This window comes from Pantherophis guttatus, chromosome 4 (genome assembly GCF_059756535.1).
Source record: "Pantherophis guttatus breed Tessera chromosome 4, ASM5975653v1, whole genome shotgun sequence".
Taxonomy (NCBI): domain Eukaryota; kingdom Metazoa; phylum Chordata; class Lepidosauria; order Squamata; family Colubridae; genus Pantherophis; species Pantherophis guttatus.
The window spans coordinates 70,364,074-70,385,795 of NC_142066.1; the positions used below are offsets into that span (position 1 = coordinate 70,364,074).

At 43.8% G+C, this 21,722-nt stretch overlaps 2 protein-coding genes across 4 annotated transcripts in view; one reads left to right on the forward strand and one right to left on the reverse strand.

Annotated features, from left to right (window-relative positions):
- The window catches only part of CNTNAP2 (contactin associated protein 2), a 1,550,102-nt gene that overhangs the window by 614,434 nt on the left and 913,946 nt on the right, over positions 1 to 21,722 (reverse strand). The gene's annotated exons all lie outside the window — the stretch shown is intronic.
- Positions 161 to 20,984, forward strand: CFAP141 (cilia and flagella associated protein 141). The gene is made up of 4 exons (XM_034416482.3): positions 161 to 310; positions 5,516 to 5,556; positions 6,354 to 6,483; positions 20,761 to 20,984. The coding sequence occupies exons 1-4, from the start codon at positions 236 to 238 to the stop codon at positions 20,860 to 20,862; spliced, it is 348 nt and encodes a 115-aa protein (XP_034272373.1). The 5' UTR covers positions 161 to 235; the 3' UTR covers positions 20,863 to 20,984.

Sequence of the window (21,722 nt, forward strand, 5' to 3'; positions counted from 1 at the left end):
TATTATGCACATAACATACTTTTCCTCTAGAGTCATCTTCTGGCTTAAGCTGAAATACGAGAGAGAGGATGGGGGTGGGTGGGTGAGGAGAAGTGTTCCCTTCCTTAAGCAAGCAGCACCAGCCAATGAGGGCATTTTTCTTTGACAGTTCTGAAAGCTCTCTGTCATAGCAACTAAGAAACAATCTACATCAGTCAGGAGAAGAAAAACAGAGGGATCATATACGGATTTCTCCATGGCATCCTCCGAGGAGAAAAAAAAGCCACTCACCCATGCTGCCTTACGTGAGAAATTACTGAAAGAAGAAGAGGTAGGACTTGTGTTAAGACTAATAATACAAAGAACAAATGGTATTGGTGTTTACTACTTGGATTCAGGAATCTGGCTCACCCTTATAGCTAGACTAAATAACTTGCTAGAGGTTTTCCCCATATATACTATTAGGAAGGAGTTGTGTCAGTTTATCTTAGTTCATAAACATAATCTGAATAATAATTTTTTTCATGTATGAAATGATAATTCAAACTATGATGAAAAAGAGGACTTCAAATGTGTTCCTTGGATCAAATTCTGCTATCAAATAACAATTTTACTAGGATTACCTGCCTTTAAATATGTACAATTTATATTTAATTATTGCATATTACATAGTTAATCATTTATTTATTTATTTATTTATTTCAATTTTTATACCGCCCTTCTCCAATTAGGACTCAGGGCGGTGAACAGCCAAAGTAAAAAACAGGACATACAAAATTTAAAAACAGTTTAAAATAATTAAATATTTTGGCCGTAAATTAAAACAACCCAATTTAAAATCAATTTAAAATTTAATTCAAGCCAGCCCAGCTAGTTGAAATAAATAGGTTTTTAGGGCCCGACGAAAAATCCGGAGGTCTGTTATTGTACATATCTCTGGGGGGAGGTTGTTCCAGAGGGTGGGCGCCGCCACAGAGAAGGCTCTCCCACTGGGGGTCGCCAGCCGACATTGTCTGGCGGATGGCACCCTGAGGAGTCCCACTCTGTGCGAGCGTACTGGCCGGTGGGAGGCTATTGGTGGCAGAAGGCGGTCTCGTAGGTACCCCGGCCCTAAGCCATGGAGCGCTTTAAAGGTGGTCACCAACACCTTGAAGCGCACCCGGAAGACCACCGGGAGCCAGTGCAGGTCGCACAGGAGAGGTGTCACATGGGAGCGCCTTGTCGCCCCCATAATCCCCCACGCGGCCGCGTTCTGGACCATCTGGAGCCTCCGGGTGCACCCCAGGGGGAGCCCCATGTAGAGAGCGTTGCAGTAGTCCAGGCGGGAAGTGACGAGTGCCTGAGTGACTGTGCGTAAGGAGTCCCGATCTAGAAAGGGGCGCAACTGGCGTATCAGGCGAACCTGATAAAAAGCCCCCCTGGCCACGGCCGTCAAATGATCTTCTAAAGACAGCCGTGCGTCCAGGAGGACGCCCAAGTTACGAGCCCTCTCCGTGGGGGCGAGTGATTCGCCCCCAATAGCCAGCGATGGCGTCAGCTGGCTATATCGGGACGCCGGAAGCCACAGCCACTCGGTCTTGGAGGGGTTGAGTTGGAACCTGTTTCTCCCCATCCAGGCCCGCACGGCCTCCAGGCACTGGGACATCACTTCAAGGGCATCGTTGGGGTGCCCTGGGGTGGAGATGTACAGCTGGGTGTCATCAGCGTACTGATGGAACTCCACCCCGAAGCCACGGATGATCTCACCCAGCGGCTTTACATAAATATTGAACAGAAGGGGCGAGAGGACCGACCCTTGTGGCACCCCACAAGCAAGGTGCCTCGGGGTCGACCGCTGCCCCCCTGTCAACACAGATTGTGACCGGTCAGAGAGGTAGGAGGAGAACCACCGCAAAACAGTGCCCCCCACCCCCACCCCCGCCAACCGGTGCAACATACTATGGTCAATGGTATCAAAAGCCGCTGAGAGGTCTAACAGGACCAGGATAGAGGAGCAACCCCTATCCCAAGCCCTCCAGAGATCATCCACCAACGCGACCAATGCCGTTTCCATGCTGTGCCCAGGCCGGAAGCTGGACTGGAGCGGGTCTAGATAGACAGCTTCATCCAGGTACCGGGGAAGCTGTTGCGCTACCACACTCTCAACAACCTTCGCAACGAAGCGAAGGTTGGAGACTGGACGATAGTTAGCCAAAACAGCCGGATCCAGAGAGGGCTTCTTGAGGAGGGGCCTCACAACCGCTTCTTTCAAAGCGGCCAGCAGGACCCCCTCACTCAAAGAAGCGTTAACAATCTTCTGGAGCCAGCCTCGTGTCACCTCCCGGGAAGCCAGTACCAACCAGGAGGGACACAGGTCCAATAAACATGTGGTCGCGTTCAGCCATCCCAGGACCCTGTCCATGTCCTTGGGAGCCACAGGATCGAACTCCCCCCAGATAACACTTTCAAGACCTGCCTCAGTCATCCCGTCTGGACATACTCAGTCAGAGGCCAGCCCTTCCTGAATCTGAGCGATTTTGTCATACAGATACTGCACAAAGTCCTCAGCTCAGCCCTGCAAGGGGTCATCCCGCACTTCCAGGTGGAGGAGGGAGCGGGTCACCCTAAACAGGGCGGCCGGGCAATTATCTGATGACGCGATAAGAGCGGCAAAATAGCTAGATTTCGCCGCTTTTATCGCCACTAGGTAGGTCTTAATATGAGACCTCACCAGTGTTCGGTCGGATTCGGAGCGGCTGGTCCTCCAACTACTCTCCAGGCGTCTTTTCCGGAGCTTCATCTCCCTGAGCTCCTCAGAGAATCAAGGAGTTAGGTGAGTTTGGTGCCAGGTCAGAGGCCGCAAAGGCATGACACGGTCCAAGGCCCCAGCAGCCGCACTATCCCAGGCGGCCACCAGGTCTTCAGCCGAGTCATGAGCCAGAGTCTCAGGAAATGGCCCAAGCTCCATCTGGAACCTATCAGGGTCCATCAGGCGCCTGGGGCGGAACCACCTGGTCGGTCCCGCCTCCCTGCGGCGGGGTGCAGCGGTTAGAAAGTCCAGTCGAAGGAGCGAGTGGTCAGACCATGACAAGGGTTCAATGGCTATATCCCCTATATCAAGGCCACTCAACCACTGACCAGAGACAAAAACTAAGTCCAGAGTGCGTCCCCCTATGTGAGTAGGGTCATGAATTAACTGAGTAAGGTCCATGGCCATCATGGAAGCCATGAACTCTCGAGCCACCTCAGACATTTCACAGATAGATGGCAGGTTAAAATCCCCCATAATAACAAGTCTGGAGGTGTCCACTGCCACCTCGGCTATAACGTTAAGCAGCTCGGGCAGGGCCGTTGCCATGTGGCAGTGAGCCAGGTACGTGACCAACAAGCCCATCTGTACTCCACGACCCCACTTCACAAAGAGGGACTCACATCCGGCTATCTGTGGAACAGTGGTCTCCCTTGGATCCAGACCTTCCTTTATAATAACCGCCACCCCCCCACCCCTGCCCTGAGCCCTTGGCTGATGAAATACATGGAAGCCTGGTGGGCATATATCCACGAGGGGAACTCCCCCCTCCTGGCCCAACCAGGTCTCCGTAATGCCCGCCAGGTCTGCCTCCCCCTCCTGAATAAGATCGTGAATGAGGGGGGCTTTATTAACAACGGACCTGGCATTGCATAACATCAGCCGAAGGCTCTGGCCCTGAGAATCTGGACAGCCTGGGGAAAGAGAAAAGCATTGGGGACCGGAGTGCGCAATCGCTCTAAGATAGCGAGTGCGCATTCCCCGAACATGATGTGGTCCCCAGCTTCCGCCATATCTGCCCCTCCCACTCACTATACTGATGGAACAGCCCTCTTTAAATCGAACTCCAACCCCCTCCCCGACCTCCGGTTCTATGTCCCTAGTGTCGCAGCCCTTCGCTAAGGCTGGTCTTGAACCCGGTGGATTTCCCCCAGAACCCACCCTAATCCCCCCCAAACCCCTTAAAATTTTTGTTAAAAACCCACTTAAAAAACCCCTCAAACTCTTCTTCTGAATCATAACATCTCAACAACTGTTATCAATATGCTTAGTTAAACTCTTTAATTCTTAAAGATGTATAGACTTGAGATTCTTGCAATTAAATCCAATGTATGCTTGAATATGAAATTAAAAAATAATTATTGCTAGCAAACGAGCAATAATTTGTTTTTTTGTGACAAATTATAGATCTTATTTTATATTTTAACTCACTTCCAACTTTCATTAACTTTAATCGATATAGATTATACAAATAGTGTTTCTGACGGTGGTGTGTTTCTACCAGTTCACCCTAGTTTGGGCGAACCGGTAGTGGTGGTGGCGGGAGGCTCCGCCCACTTGCTCAGATGTCATCACGGATGCTCTGCGCATGCACAGAAGGTTCTACAAAGCCAACCATGGAACTACTTGGTAGTTACTACTTTAAATCAGGCATGTCCAACCCCTGTCTGCAAGCCACATGCAGCCATGAACAGCAACTAATGTAACTCCACAAGATCATAAACATGTAACATTATTATGTGATTTATATATATTAATTATATTGTATATTTGATATGTACAAGACAATATTTTTTCACTCAGCGGGACCCAGGAAAGCCAAAAAGGTTGGACTTTAAAATGACACCCAGCATTCTGCTCATTCTCTCATTCTCTCTATAAGGAAAAATGAAAAATAGTTGCTTTAAACTAAACCAGCTATGAAATATGGTCAGCCATGTCTAATCCTTCTGTCCCCAAACATAGGAAGATAAAAAAAAAAGAACAATGTTTCTCAGCAGCACTATGAGTATTATAGAGAACACTTTCATATCCCTCAAGTTTGAAAAAAATATTCTTCTTTCAACTTACCTCAAAATGATAAGAATAGCTTATTTTTTAATTTGCATTTCATATTTCTAAACCACCTGTCTCCCTCAGAAAGGGGTTCTTGCATTCTTCCAGCTCATACCAAGAGTGCACAAAATTTAGCATCCAGATAGCAAGTATCTGGATGCTTTAAAAAGAATTGCCCAATTGCTGTTCAGGAGTTTCAAACCCACCCTATACTCAGTTTTAAGGATGAATGAAAAGATAGTAGAGATGTTTGAAAGCTCAAAATATATTTTAAGTTGAAAAGACTTGTTCCTTCCATTAGAAATATTTTAAAGTCAAAATGGGGTTACTTTGATAACTGATTAGACAAACGATTTTGAATTAAGAATAGTTGTTGCTAATTTGAAATATTTTGAACTGAAAAAAAATTGGCATAACTTTGATAACATAGTGCTGTATCTTATGTATTATTGTGTGTGGAAGGAGAAAAGTAAAGAACCAGAAGGTATGGAAAGTTAAGAGTCTCATCAGTAGAAAGAGTCTATCCTCCAAGCTTTAAGATTCTTACAGCAAAATCACCTTCACTGTAAGTCCTCTTGCCCCATAGCTAAGTAGAAAGTAAAGTGACTCAGCTGCTCAACTGAGTTAATGAATTTCACATTATAGTAAAGTAAAAAAAATAAAATAATAAAACTATCTTTTGTTCTATTTCAGATGCTGGCAAAATTTAAAGAGTTTTCTAAATTTCTTCAAAGGTAAATGGATTTTGAATGTCTGCTTTTTAATTGTAATTAAAAGCCCCTGTTCTTTTAAGTAGATAAGTTATTTTTTCTCTTCTAAAACTGACATATGACATTAATTTGTTTTTACATTTAACCTGTCCTTAAAAAATCTGCTGCATGAGGGTGTTTTTTTGTTGTTGTTGTTTTGTTTTGAATATAGGAAGAATGTATAGAGGAAGACAAAGATTCTGGAAGAAGGATCTTTATTCATAGCTGCTATATATACAGTAGCTAATTACACATATAAAATGTGGCATAAATATATGCTTTGGGGGGAGGGAGTTGTAGAATCTTGACAGAAAGCATCTAGAATACACTGAAAGAGAAAAGGATTAAAATCCAGTTCCTCTGCTATCAGTCACAATTTTGATTACACCTCATCCCAGGCAAAGGTCAGCTACCTTAAGTAGTTATTGACTGGTGCTACTTAAATATCTTGTGATCTCCAAAGAACATTTTTCATTTAAGAATGAAACACTGTACAACCTTATTACTAAGTTATTGCTAAGTTTTATTAAAATATACTTCCTTTAACTTAATACTTTTTAAAAAGTAATTTGGTCAGGAGAAATTACAAATGGAGATTTGTAAATAGACAAATTGCTCATATATGGACATTTCCTCTTTGAATATAAATTGCACAGCTCTGATTATAATGTAGCTTCTTGCAAGAAACAGAATTTTAGCAGTTGTTTGATAAATTATTGTATCAAAATATGTTACACTATTTATGTTCCACATTATGTCCCACATCACACCTATTCACCTAGCTGGGAACGTGGCCGAGTCATGTGCCTGCAGCTGAAATCACAGGAAGACAGATGTTTTGCAAGAAGCGGGAAGAGGCACCAAGCAGAAATGAAAGAAGAAATGCACTATGCTAATAAACAGCTGATGATGGTAAAGTTTGAAAACTTTTAGAAAATATGAATTTATTTAGTTGTGAAAATACTCTTAGTCTCCAGTTTCTCAGGGCAAAGAGCAAGTTGGGCATCTCCCCAAGTGACCAAGGTGCGCGCAGCACCAACAAGGTGCCATCCCCACCGTTGCCCTTACCTTCTCAGGCCAGGCGAGGAGTGACTGGGAGGGGAAGGCGAGGGGCGGGGGCAGCCAGTGGTGGGTTCAGAGAGCTTCATTTATCTGGGAACCTGAAATGACTCTTGATTTAAATTATTTGGTAAAAAGCACCCAAAGAAGAAGAAGCCTTGGTGACGCAGCAGACTAAAGTGCTGTTAAGTAGCACCAGCTGCCTGCATTTACTGCAAGTTCAAATCTCATCAGGCTCAAGGTCGACTTAGTCTTCCATCCTTTCAAGGTAGGTAAAATTGTGGGGATTGTGGGAGTAGGGTTGTCAGGTGTCCACTATTTGAGCGGACAATCCACTTTTTTCACATTATGTTCACTATTTTTTTTCACAAAATAGTGGACATTTTTTTTATTCAAAAGCTTTATAATGAAATGGTACGTAATCTAAAGCTGTACAGTCTAAGAGAATAAGGATAGGAGAATTGCGTTTTGTCTTTTTTTTTTCATAAGTTAGAATGAGACAAAGATCGAATGCTCATTGCAATAATCACATTTTACACAACAGCGCAAAAAATGCATTAAAGCAGTTATCTTTTGATATCGAAAATGTAGTGCTGAACATTTTTGCTGAATTTTTGAATTCTGCGAAGAAACGAGAAGAGTTGAAATCATTTTTTGAGTTTTGCGAGTCAGATTCCATGAAGTTTTGCGCCATGTTCCAACACGTTGGTTAAGTTTGTTTAAAGCGGTTGAAAGACTTCTTTTAAACTGGATACCTCTAAAATCGTATTTTATTTCTCTTGGATCTGATGAGTGCCATAAGGTTATCTGGAACCTTATTTCGGATCAGGAAAATGAACTCGCAAAGGACGATGAACCAACAATTTCAGAATTGTATTTATATTTCACGCACTTCTTCATGTCAATAATGCAAGACACTCTACTGAAGCTGGAAAGCAGGAAAATTCTTGCATGTGATCTTCACATTATCATGTGTAAGCTGTATGATTCTTTGCAAAAAAAATACGATGAGCAGTTTTTTGGAATGAAAGTTTTATTTGCCTTACGTAAAAAACATTTGCCTGAGAATGCCATGCAAAAGTTCAAGAAAGAAGCCATCAATGTGTATCAAAGAGCCATTGCGTACCTAGAAAAGTGGTATAATTTCACCAATTCAGTATATGAGACGCTAAGTTGTTTCAATCTAATTGATGACAATAATCCTCCAACTTTAGAAGAAATGACGAACATCTGGTTATTATCACCATGGCAAGAAGAACTTCCACCCAACACTCTCTTCGATGAAATTTCTGCCTTAGAAGAAGTTTATGTTCATCTGCAGGGCGATTCATCCCTTGATAAGTGGACGTACTTTTTCAAGAAAGACCCAGCTCCGAGTTTACTGAAACTGTTCCAGTATTGTGCATCAATTCCGGTATCAAATGCAAACGTTGAACGAATTTTCAGTGTCATGGGAAATTTGTGGACTGACGAACGTAACCGACTGCTTGTACCATCAGTTCGAAGTGAACTTTGTATATTTTTTAATATTTCTCAACGTTGTACTGAAATTAAAGAATTATTCCTTAAACACAAAAAATTGATCAAAGCTGCGCAGTCAAATAAAAAATACACATGACAGCAAAGTAAAATGTAATTTAATATTTTACATATTATTATATTATATTTGATGTTTTGAATTTTAAGTAAAGTTTTGAAGTGATTATTTTAATACGTGTTAAAATGTTTAAGAAAATATATAATTTAATTGTAATTTTTTTTATTTTGTTTTACTACTTAACCCCCCCCCCCCCGCTTGTCCGCTATTTTTTGGAAGCAGACCTGGCAACCCTATGTAGGGGCAATAAGCTGACTTTGTATTAAAAGAAGAACACCGCTTGGGGGGGAGGGTGAAAGCCTTACTAAGCAGGTATATACAAAAGTATGAGGGCCATTGCTTAATGCATTGAAGGCACCCTGAGTCTCCAGAGAAGGGCGGCATATAAATCGAACCAATAAATGAATAAATACAATAAATAAATAAGAAAGAACAAAATCAGCAAAAAAATAAAAACCCCACCAATCCTCGCCTGTTTTTGGAAATGGTTCAAGAGGGAACACACACACACACATGAGAGAGAGAGAGAGATGAGAGAGGGAGGGAGAGGGAGGGAGAGAAAAAAAAAAAAGAGAGAGAGAGAGAGAGAAGAAAAACAATTTTCTGAAGGCATAAATTGATGATGTTGGCTTTTATTCACTTCCCTCCTGTTGCAAATGTAGCCTCCAGAAATGTTTTCCTGCTATGGTTAGAAAGAATTCTTTTCTCATGTTGCCTCATGTGTTCTTTTGAGTTTAGGCTGAAACACTTTTCTTGGGTAATTTCAACAATTCATTCACTATTTTTCATAGGAAAGAATACCTCAAATGGGTAAAAGTTGCTTCAAATCTAAAAGCTTCTAAGTTCACGTGTTTTATTTTTATTGAAATAGCACAGTGACTTTGCTTTTCTGATATGTAATAAAGTGCTGGTTCAAAAATCTTATCTAGGTAACTCTTTTGTCTGAAGTGAATGCAGAAATGATGAAGTAGCAGAATCCTACAATTAAAAATCAAATAAACAACTAAAAAGTCTCTTTGTTAGCTAAGAAAATCTTAGTAGCTGAAGAAAAGAAAAATTCTTTATCACATTACCACATACACACAAACACTTCTGAAGTTTGGGCTAGTGACTTCTTACATATTGAGTAAAGTGCTTAGGCACTGATGATAAAGAGAGGGCTTTATATTAATTATGAGGGGCACATGACATGGATTTTGTAACTAGTTAAGTAACAGTTACTTTGTGTTTTTATTTATTTATATATATATATATATATATATATATATATATATATATATATATATATATATATATATATATATATATATTAGATTTATATACTGCCCTACTCTCGCAGGACTCAGGGCGGTGAACAGCCAGATAAAACACATAAATTACAAAATTTAAAAACAGTATAAAATCTGATTAAATAATTTGGCCCGTGACAATTTAAACAACCCTAATGTTTTTAAGACAAAATTAAAATTCATCATTTGAATTAAAAAGGGAAAAGAAAAAGTTAGGCCAGGGCGGCCTGTTGAAATAGGAAAGTCTTGAGAGCGCGGTGAAAGGTGCGTAGATCCGTGATCCTCCGTATCTCCGGGGGGAGCTCGTTCCAGATAGCAGGTGCTCCCACAGAGAAGGCTCTCCCCCTAGGGGCCGCCAGTCGACACTGTTTGGCCAACGGCACCCGGAGGAGCCCCGCTCTATGAGAGTGTACTGGCTGGTGGGAGGCTATTGGTGGCAGCAGGCGGTCCCAGAAGCAACCAGGTCCTAAGCCATGGAGTGTTGTAAAGGTGGTAACCAAAACCTTGAAGCGCACCCGGAAAACCACTGGGAGCTAGTGCAGCTCGCGCAGGAGAGGTGTTACTTGGGAATGCTACGTCGCTCCCATAACCACCTGCGCGGCTGCACTCTGCACCAGTTGGAGCCTCCGGATGCTCCTCAAGGGGACCCCATGTAGCGAGCATTACAGTAGTCCAGGCGGGAAGTGACGAGGGCATGAGTGACCGTGTGTAAGGAGTCCCAATCTAGAAAGGGAGGCAACTGAAAGATCAGGTGAACCTGATGAAAAGTCCTCCTGGTCACGGCCGTCAAATGCTCTTCTAAAGACAGCCGTGAATCCAGGAGGACGCCCAAGTTGCGAGCCCTCTCCATGGGGGTCAACGACTTGCCCCCAATAGTCAGTGATGGCTCCAACTGACTATATCAGGACGCCGGAAACCACAGCCACTCGGTCTTGGATGGGTTGAGCCTGAGTCTGTTTCTCCCCATCCAGATCTGCACGGTCTCCAGGCACTGGGACATCACTTCAAGGGCATCATTGTGGTGGTCCGGGGTGGAGATGTACAGCTCCAAATTGTACAGATGTACAGCTCCAAATTTGACTTATTTTCTCTCTTTGGAGTTATGTCCAGATTCATTACAGACTGGAATGTAGGAAAACTTTTTATCCTATCGCTGTATATTCCTAAACTGAAAAGATAAGCTAAAGAAAGGTGGCTGGAGACTACCTCCTGTGAAGAAAAAGTTTCTTAGTATCAACTGGCATCTAGTTATCTAACTTTTGTAGTTGATTTACTTGACAAAGGAGATTACTTTTATCCTGTCCAATTTTCCTCTTGCATTTTTTGTTGTTGTGTTAGCTATAAAAGTCTTTGTAAACAGCAATGGCTCATGCCCAACGTTCTCTAGTCATACCACAAAGAATTGCAACAATCTAACACAAATAGATTTCACAGAAGATAACATTGAAAAGACACTATGCAGACTAAAACCATCTCTATCTATTGGACCTGATGGACTATGTGCATACTTCGTAAAAAAGCTTTCCACTGCTATAGCAGAACCCCTAAGCAAAATCTTTAAAAAATCTTTCAGAACCAGCTTCCTACCCAAACTATGGTCACTAGCCATGGTCATCCCTATCTTCAAAAAGGGAGACCCCAGCCTAGTTGAAAATTACAGACCAATCTCTTTATGCTGTGTCAACTGCAAAGTCATGGAATAAATCATTAACCATTCCATTACCCTCCACGTAGAAACCATCAACCTACTGTCTAATAAACAATTTGGTTTCAGAAAAAAATTATCCTGTAATTTACAACTTCTACACTGCAAGAACATATGGACTACAAATCTTGATCAGGGCAAAGCAATAGACACAATTTACATAGACTTCTGTAAAGCCTTTAATTCAGTGGTACATGACAAACTACTTCTAAAACTAAAATCCTATGGCATCTCTGGACCTCTACATAATTGGATAGCTGCGTTCCTGCCAAACGCAGGATATCTGCGTTCCTGTCAAACAGACAACAAGTAGTCAAAATAGGGAGCGCCTATCAAATCCTGGACCTGTTAATAGCTGTGTCCCAAGGCAGCATTCTAGGACCAACACTCTTCATACTGTACATAAATGACTTTTGCAATCATATTATAAGCAACTGTGTTCTCTTCGCCAATAATGTAAAATATTTAACACCACCGACAATGCTGCTACCCTTCAAAAAGACCTTGACTTTGTGTTGGAATGGGTCAAACAATTGGCAACTCCAAATCTCAACCAATAAATGCTCTGTCTTACACATTGGCAAAAAGAACCAGAACACAAAATACAAGCTGAGTGGACATGACCTTGTAGATTACCTTCACTCTGTCAAGGACCTTGGAGTACTCATAACTTAATGATCTAAGTGCCAAAGCCCATTGTAACAACATCGCCAAAAAGGCATTAAGAGTTGTAAACCTAATCTTGCGTAGCTTCTTCTCCGGTAATAACACAATACTAACCAGAGGATACAAAACATTTGCTAGACCAATTCTTGAATACAGCTCATCTGTCTGGAACCCGCACTGCATATCGGACATTAATACAATTGAATGTGTCCAGAAATATTTTACAAGAATTGTCCTCCACTCCTATGCCACCTTTGGTATGACCTAAGTGTAGCTCATAAAATTATCTGCTACAATGTCCTACTTGTCAATGACTACTTCATCTTCAACCACAACAATACACGAGCACACAATAGATACAAAGTTAAAGTGAACTGCTCCAAACTCGATTGCAGAAAATATGACTTCAGCAACAGTGGCCAATGCCTGGAATGCACTACCTGACTCTGTGATTTTATCCCAAAACCCCCAAAATTTTAACCTAAGATTGTCTACTATTGACTTCACCCAGGGGTGAAATCCAGCAGGTTCTGACAGGTTCTGGAGAACTGGTAGCGGAAATTTTGAGTAGTTCGGAGAACCGGTAGCAAAAATTTTGAGTAGTTTAGAGAGCCTGCAAACACCATATCTGGGTGGCCCCAGAGTGGAGAGGGAATGAGGATTTTGCAGTATCCTTCCCCTGGAGTGGGGTAAGAATGGAGCTTTTGCAGTATCCTTCCCTTGCTACGCCCATGAAGCCACACCATGCCCACCAAGCCACATCCACAGAACCGGTAGTAAAAACATTTGGATTTCACCACTGACCTGACCCCATTTATTATTCAATTTATTATTATTCAAATTTCTATACCGCCCTTCTCCTTTCGGACTCAGGGCGGTGAACAGCCAAAATAAAAACATCTATACATAACATTACAGTTAAAAATAGAGTTAAAATAATTTATAAATTTGGCCCGTAATTTAAAACTTGTCAATTTAAAATCAATATTAAAATTTTAAAACTAACCCTAAAATCAAGACAGACAGGCTAACTGAAAAAAATAAGTTTTTAGGGCCCGACGAAAAGTCCGGAGGTCGGAGATCACTTGTATCTCTGGGGGTAGATTGTTCCATATAGGTGCCACCACAGAGAAGGCTCTCCTCCTGGGGGTCGCCAGCCGGCATTGTCTGGCCGACGGCACCCTGAGGTGGGAGCGAACCGGCCAGTGGAAGGCTATTGGTGGCAGAAGGCGGTCTCGTAGGTACCCCGGCCCTAAGCCATGGAGCGCTTTAAAGGTGATCACCAACACCTTGAAGCACACCCAGAAGTCCACCGGAAGCCAATGCAGCTCGCGCAGGAGAGGAGTCACATGGGAGCGCCCCGTCGCTCCCATAATCCCCCGTGCGGCCGCATTCTGCACCAGTTGGAGCCTCCGGGTGTACCCCAAGGGGAGCCCCATGTAGAGAGCATTACAATAGTCCAGACGAGAGGTGACAAGTGCTTGAGTGACCGTGCGTAGGGAGTCCTGGTCCAGAAAGGGGCGCAACTGGCGTATCAGGCGAACCTGACAAAAAGCCCCCCTGGCCACGGCCATCATATGCCCTTCTAAAGACAGCCGTGCATCCAGGAGGACACCCAAGTTGCGGGCCCTCTCCGTGGGGGCCAATGATTCACCCCCAATAACCAGCGATGGCGTCAGCTGGCTATACCGGGACGCTGGCAGCCATAGCCACTCGGTCTTGGAAGGGTTGAGTCGAAGCCTGTTTCTCCCCATCCAGACCCGCACGGCCTCCAGGCACTGGGACATCACTTCCAAGGCATCATTGGGATGGTCTGGGGTGGAAATGTACAGCTGAGTATCATCAGCGTACTGATGGAACTCCACCCCAAACCACAGATGATCTCACCCAGTGGCTTCACATAAATGTTGAACAGGAGGGGCGAGAGGACCGACCCTTGTGGCACCCCACAAACAAGGCACCTTGGGGTCGACCGCTGCCCCCCTGTCAACACAGATTGCGACCGGTCGGAGAGATAGGAGGAGAACCACCGCAAAACGGTGCCCCCCACTCCCAGTCCCTCCAGCCGGCGCAACATGATACCATGGTCGATGGTATCAAAAGCCGCTGAGAGGTCTAATAGGACCAGGATAGAGGAATAACCCCTTTCCCGGGCCCTCCAGAAATCATCTACCAACGCGACCAATGCCGTTTCTGTGCTGTACCCAGGTCTGAAGCCGGACTGGAGAGGATCCAGGTACTGGGGAAGCTTTCGCGCCACCACACTCTCAACAACCTTCGCAATAAAGCGAAGGTTGGAGACTGGACGATAGTTAGCCAAAACAGCCGGATCCAGGGATGGCTTCTTGAGGAGAGGCCTCACCACCGCCTCTTTCAAGGCGGCCGGCAGGACACCCTCACTCAAAGAAGCATTGATAATCCCCTGGAGCCAGCCTTGTGTAACCTCCCGGAAAGCCAGCACCAACCAGGAGGGACACGGGTCCAATAAACATGTGGTCGCGTTCAGCCGTCCCAAGATCCTGTCCACGTCCTTGGGAGCCACGGGATCAAACTCCTCCCAGATAACACTCTCAAGGCCTGCCTCAGTCATCTCGTCTGAACTAACCCAGTCGGCGGCCAAGTCTTCCCGAATCTGAGTTATTTTATCATCCAGATACTGTACAAAATCCTCAGCTCGGCCCTGCAAGGGGTCCTCCCGCGCTCCCAGATGGAGAAGGGAGCGGGTCACCCTAAACAGGGCGGCTGGGCGGTTATCCGATGACGCGATAAGAGCGGCAAAATAGCTAGATTTTGCCGCTTTTATCGCCACTAGGTAGGTCTTAATATGAGACCTTACCAGTGTCAAGTCAGCTTCGGAACAACTGGCCCTCCAACCACTCTCTAGGCGTCTTTTCCGCCGCTTCATCTCCCTCAGCTCCTCGGAGAACCAAGGAGCTAAGTGAGTTCGGTGCCAGGTCAGAGGCTGCAAAGGCACGACCCGGTCCAAAGCCCCAGCAGCCACCCTATCCCAGGCGGCCACTAGGTCATCAGCCGAGTCATGAACTAGAGTCTCAGGAAATGGCCCAAGCTCCATCTGGAACCTATCGGGGTCCATCAGGCACCTGGGGCGGAACCACCTGGTCGGCTCCGCCTCCCTGCGACGGGGTACGGCGGTCAGAAAGTCAATCAAAGGAGCGAGTGGTCAGACCATGACAAGGGTTCAATATCTACATCCCCTATATCAAGGCCACTCAACCACTGACCAGAGATCAGGTCCATGGACGTCATGGAAGCCATGAACTCCCGAGCTACCTCAGATGTTTCACCGATAGATGGCAGGTTGAAATCCCCCATGACCACAAGTCTGGGGGTATCAGCCGCCACCTCGGCTATAACATTGAGGAGTTTGGGCAGGGTCGTTGCCACGTGGCAGGGAGCCAGGTACGTGATCAACAGACCCATCTGCACCCCACGACCCCACTTCACAAAAAGGGACTCACATCTGGCTATCTGAGGTACAGTGGTCTCCCTCGGGTCAAGACCTTCTCTTAGAATGACCACCTCCCCGCCCCTGCCTTGAGCTCTCGGCTGATGAAATGCACGGAAGCCTGATGGACACATCTCCATGAGGGGAACTTCCCCCTCATGGCCCAACCAGGTCTCCGTGATACCTGCCAGGTCCGCTCCCCCCTCCTGAATAAGATCACAAATGAGGGGGGCTTTATTTACTACGGAGCTGGCATTACACAACATCAGCCGGAGACTCGGGCCCTGAGACTCTAAGCAGCCTGGGGAGCGGGAAGAGCTAAGGGGACCGGGGCACACAATCGCTCGGAGATAGCGAGCACGTGCCCCCACCACATGATATGGCCCCCTGCTCTTGCCATACCTGCCCCTCCCACTCAGCGTATTAATAAAGAAGCCCTCACTAGAAGGCATTCTAACAGTCCCCTTTCCCCCAGAGTCCGCACCCCCTATGGCACCATTAATAGCAGCCGGACTAGTCTCCAACCCCCGTGGGTTTTCCCCCAAACCCACATAACCTCCCCCCCTCAGAACCCCTTAAAAGTCTATTTAAAAATGTCTTTAAAAAACCCCTCAATCCCCTTTTTGTGACATGCCACCTCTCGGGGTCCCAAGATCCGTCATTAAGGTGGGCCCTCGATAACATAGAGGGCCAGGCCTGCGAGAGGGGGGAATCTCGCAGCACAAGAAGCTTTGCCCTGGAATACATTTAAAACACTAGAGTGATAATACAAGTTTGGCCTAGACATGGCCTAGGGGTCTATAATGATGGTTTTGAATGTCCAGGAAGCAAGACAAGTTAATCGGAAGAGTCACCATTACCCTCTCACGGTAATGGGTAGGAGTCCTCACGTTCAGTCCAGCTGGGGGGAACTATCCAACCACCCTCTCACGGTGGTTGGCCATCCTAATCAAGGCAAGATGGAGAAAGTCAGAAAAAGTCCAAAGCCACCCTCTCACGATGGTTTGGCCCTACTGGCCCTGGAAAGATGAATCCCATCTGCGGTGAACGTAGTCTGGAACTGGCTCCATCCATCCTCCCGTAACTGCCTTGTCCTCCATATAGCCAGGAGACAGGACGAAAGACAGAGCCAGGTCCCAAGCTCCGGGGTAAGAAAGTCCACATTGGCAGATAGGCCGATAACAGAGCCAAAAAAAAAAGGTGGGGGGAGGCCATCCATAGTGACCCAATGCTTGAGCCATCCACCAGCCTCTCCAACCCCAGGTCTTTCCACACAAGCCCTTAATGTCAGCCATGTGTCCTTCAACCCCTGAGCACAATGGGGTTTAACTCCCCCATTTCAATGCCGAGGCTTGATGTTCCTCTCCTCTCCTCCAACGCCAACAGCTCTCCAGCACCATCATCAGCCGCCACCGCCCTCGACCTGGTTGCCATGCAGCAGCCGCCATTGCCACAGCGTCGTCCTCGGCGCCGGCCACACCCGAGCTCCCAGCGTACCCTAGCGCCCCCGGAACATCCAAAAGAAACCTCCAGGGGCATCCAGGGTCAGGGGGGAGCTCACTAGGCATCACTGCCGCCGCCGCCAACGCTCCGGCCGCCGCCACCTCGGCCAAACAGGAAGAGAAAACGGCGGAGCCGATGCGGCCGGGCTGTCGGTCTTCAGCCTCGGCGTTCTTCCACCCGCGCCGTCTTCCGCTCACTTCTCCCCAGCCGCGAGGTTCCGGAGGGCGAAAAAGCCCTCGTCAGGCTGGGGAGAGACTCCTCCAGCTGGGAAAGGGGTTGCAGATGTTCATGGCAGCCCCAAAAGACCCCTGCCAGTCCACGAGCCACCCATCCTAGATGCGATTCAGACGGGCGTCGCCATCTTGGGGCAGGCGCAGTCTGCACATTCCTAAGAGGTCTGTAATGGGCATGCATAAGAGCACCAGCGTGCCTACCGGCCCTGTCCTAATGTTTCTTCTATTTGTATCTATTTTATGTATCCAATCCATGTTTATATTTATTACCTAATATATTCTTGACAAATAAATAAATAAATAAAATAAAAAAGGAATGTAAGATGGGTCTTGGGTCTCTCTCTTTTCATAGCAAGATCTCCCTTTATTAGGATACCCTAATTGCTTTTAAATTATTTTCTGATTCGATTGCTTATTGGGAAGATAAACCAAAGCAGAACATAGGGGCAAATTTGGCTATCAATTGGCAAAAAAGAGCTGGCTGATGAAATGAAAAAAGGATTTCTCATTTAAAATGATTCTTTTCTACATTTGCATTTTGAAGATTAGAGACAGAGACAGACATATAGAATATAGAGAGATAGACAGAAAGATAGAGATGATAGAGATAGAGACAGAGATATAAATTTCCCTTTTCACTCTTATGAGTGGCCTGTTTTTTTTCTCAATTTTAGGTCCTATACCAGAGGCCTGGGAATTTGAGAATTCTGTGCAGGATCTTAACTGTTTCTAGCAATGTGCTGTTCTGGACTGACAGCTTTGATGTTGTTCCTGGAACCTTAGATGTCACAGCCATGAATGCTCCTAATTTTCCATATCTTTTCCAGTTTAGGCCCTGGTACTTCTCTAGTTTCTCATACTTCCCCCCCCCCTGATGTAGCTGTCCCTTGGCACCACTATATCTATTATGACCACTGTCTTCTGGACTTTGTCTACTACCACAATGCCTGGTTGATTAGCTAGTACCCGCCTCTCTGGAAATCCACAGGATCTTAGCCCTCTTATTTTCCACAACCTTCTAGATCACCAATCTAGATAAAGGAAGATCTAGCCCATTCAGTGCATAATGTCAGTATTTGATTGTACAGTTCAGTGTTTGCTGTTCCTGCCAACATCTTACATCCTACCACTATATGTTGGACTCTGTCTGAAATCTCTCTTCATAATCTTCAAATCCAACCACCCAGAGACTAGTGTGTAGACTCCTTTTTCTATGGATTTGGTGTTTAGTTCCTGTTCTTGTGCTGCTAGGAATTAATGCCTCAATGCTGTTCACTCCAGACCTTTCCACCCACTAATAGGATTTCCTAATAACTGCCACTTCAGTTATCTATCAATAGTACATCCCATGCAGGGTCTTAACTTGTGATGACACTTCCTCTGCTTAATCTTTCTCCTACAGATGTTGCTGCCTCAGGATTTCTATCAAGAGCTCATCATTGGCTGCCATCTTACTGATGTATTCCTGAATGCTCTGGGTTTCATCCACAATAATGACTTTGATACTCAACATACCCCAAACACTCTCTGTCTAGTGTAAAATCTCTGGGTGCTGCACTTGAGATGGAAACCTCTATACATTTGAGCTATTGTATACCCTTGACTTACATTGATGCACCTTCTTCTACCTAGGATGGTCGTCCCCTTCTACAGATCACACAGCTTCAGGAGTGACACACATGGAGCAGTAAGGGAGAAAGGGAAACCCACCTAGCCAGCCAGATCAGTTGAATCAATCATATTTCCATGATTGATTCATGGAAATGAATGGGATGAACTGGGATGACAGATGTCACAGTCAGATCACCCTCACATCCATACATTGTGAGGAGTTTTCAGTTCTTCACATTGGTAGCTTCCATGTCCTCCTTTGGTCAGCTCACTATATTAGCAAAATATCTGATGATTGGTGGAACGCACATATTAAAGGCATGGATCTTGTTATTCTCATTGAGATGGCTCTTCAGGACCTTTCTAATCCTTTGTTGATACTTGGATGTTGCTGTTTTCCTTGCCTCCTCCTCATGATTCCCATGTGACTGTAGGCAACAAGGTATTTGTATGTGAACTGTATGTCTGCTATGTGACCAACTGGTAGTTCTACCCATAGGTCTTAATTATTTTCCCCTCTTGACTGTCATCTGGCTATAGTGATTACCTGGATGAAGGGGTTCAAGCCTATGCAGAACAGTAACAGAGATAGTGCATTGCCTTGGTATATATTGCAATTATGTAAGCTGTCCTGAGTTGACTTTTAAACTTGGCTTCTACAGTCCCATTGAATACTTTAAAATACTTTAAAAGATTCTTAATGTAATGTTGACTTTGTATAGTGCCAGGCATTCACAGATACTTGTCTGTGGCATTAGGTTGTAGGCATTCCTGTAGTCAATCTAGATGTGCTCAGACTGGTCTGTCTAGATCTTCACTCTTGGGTGACTATTCTATTTATGAGCAATTGCTGTTTTTAGCCTCTAGTGTTGTTCCCAGTGCCTTTCTGAGCTGGCTCATGTACAAGTCCATAATGGTCATATACCTTGATGGCTCTAATACCTGACTAAGTCTTTCCATATTTTGGGAGGGAGGTTATTGACTGGTAGTTGACAGTGGTGTTACCTTTCAAGATCAGCACTGTCCTTTCTTGGATTAGCCAGTATACATACAAATACATATGCATATGCACAAATACAAATTTTGTTCATCAAATTTTATTTTATTTTATTTATTATTTTATTTTATTTTATTTTATTGGTTCCTCAATTATCAAGCAACTTTAGGTGGTTTACAAACCATGATTAAAACAATAAGAAAAATCATAGGAACAACAGAACTATTGAACCCTTAGGTATATTACATTCTACTCCAAAATCTGCTTAAATAACCAGGTTTTCCTAGAGTTATGATGATATGGATCTTTCAAATCTCTGAGGCATGTTCAGCTTCAGAAGTGTATCTCCTACATTCGCTAAAATGACAATGTTTTATATCTGGACTGCTCTACCAGCTCTTACAAGTCAGGCAGAAATTACAGGAGAAAAATGGTTCTGAATGTAACCAAGATCTAATACACATACGATTTTATAGGGGAACTATCACAATTGTATCTGGAATCCTTCTGATGACCAGTGAGCTCATAAAACAGGGATATGATGTGGGCACTATTGAGTGTTTGTATGGTGATATTTTGGACCAGTTTAGTTTCTGGGTGACCTTCAAGAAGTCCATACAAAGAAAAATCAGTAGCTTAAGTGGGAAGTCACTGGGACAAGAATGATCATGAGAAGGATTTCCCAATCCAGTGAAGAACATAATTGACACATAACTAGATGTATGTAATGATTATCTTGGTGACAGCTGTTTTCTGCATGTTAAGGTGCCAAGACCAGAAGAATCTTCAAATGATGTACAAATTTTAACTGGAAAAGTGCAATGAGAACTAAGGATAGTAAATCCATGTGTCTAAAAGAATGAGGTCTTGGATCCTTAGGCACTTTAGGGAGCTAGATACAAATATAATCAAACTCAACTATAAGTTTAACTTGTTATGACTGTCATAAAAAGCACAAGAATGTTGAGATAACAGGAGAAAAGAATAGTAGACAATCAATGATTTAACAGTTTGACTGGAGAATTAGTAACAAGGGATGATTGTTAATATCTTTTTTTTACAGCTTCGACAGGCAGCTTTAAAGCATCTCTTAAGTACTGAACACCTGCAATACCAGCTGGAATTTAACCATTTGGGAATGTCATTCTATGCTGAAAGGCTCTGAGAATCTCAAACATATGTAACAGTTTGGGCTGTAATACGTAGGGTAGATATTTTCATGCAATACTCTGTATCTAGAAAGAATGTTTTCCTCAATATCAATTAAATATCATATAAAATTTTAAAGCGAAAGATATTTTTTCTTTGTTTTGACAGATGGTAAAATTACCCATTTGCCTTTGACTGAATTACATATGGTTACAATGGAAAATCAATGTAATGCAGACTAAAACAAAATAAGTTGCAAAATGAGGCATATTCCAAGAAATTAAGCACTAGAGGAAGAAAGTGAAGTGAAAAAAAATTTAAGAATATGTTTAATTTTCCCAATAAAATAAATGAATTACAGAAATATTTAAAATTAGCTGAATTTTTGGGAGGGAAAAGTCAACATCTATACATAAATGTATGGAACATGTACAAAAGCTGATGAACAAGCTAAATATATATTTAAGCCACTATTTTGTCTATTTAATTTAATATATGTATTTTGCTATTTGGTTTAAATGTTTCAGAGAAGCTTGTATATAGAAAATACAGTATATAAATAGCATAAAGTATTTCATTTCTGATGTCCCTAAGAAGAAATCTCTTGACCTATGTGAAAGGATACTTGATTTAACAATAAATAATCCTTTGCCATAGCTCTGTTTATTGTTCTGTATCTAAAAATCTAAACATTCATTCATTCATGCAATCAATCAATCAATCAATCAATCAATCTTTATTATGATCAGCACAAAAAAAATAACATTTTAATTTTAAAATTAAAAGTTAAAATAAAACAGAACAGAATAGAACTGAACTGAACTGAACTGAACAAGGTATAGTAATATATTACAATTGATGGTCAAATCAAGGTCA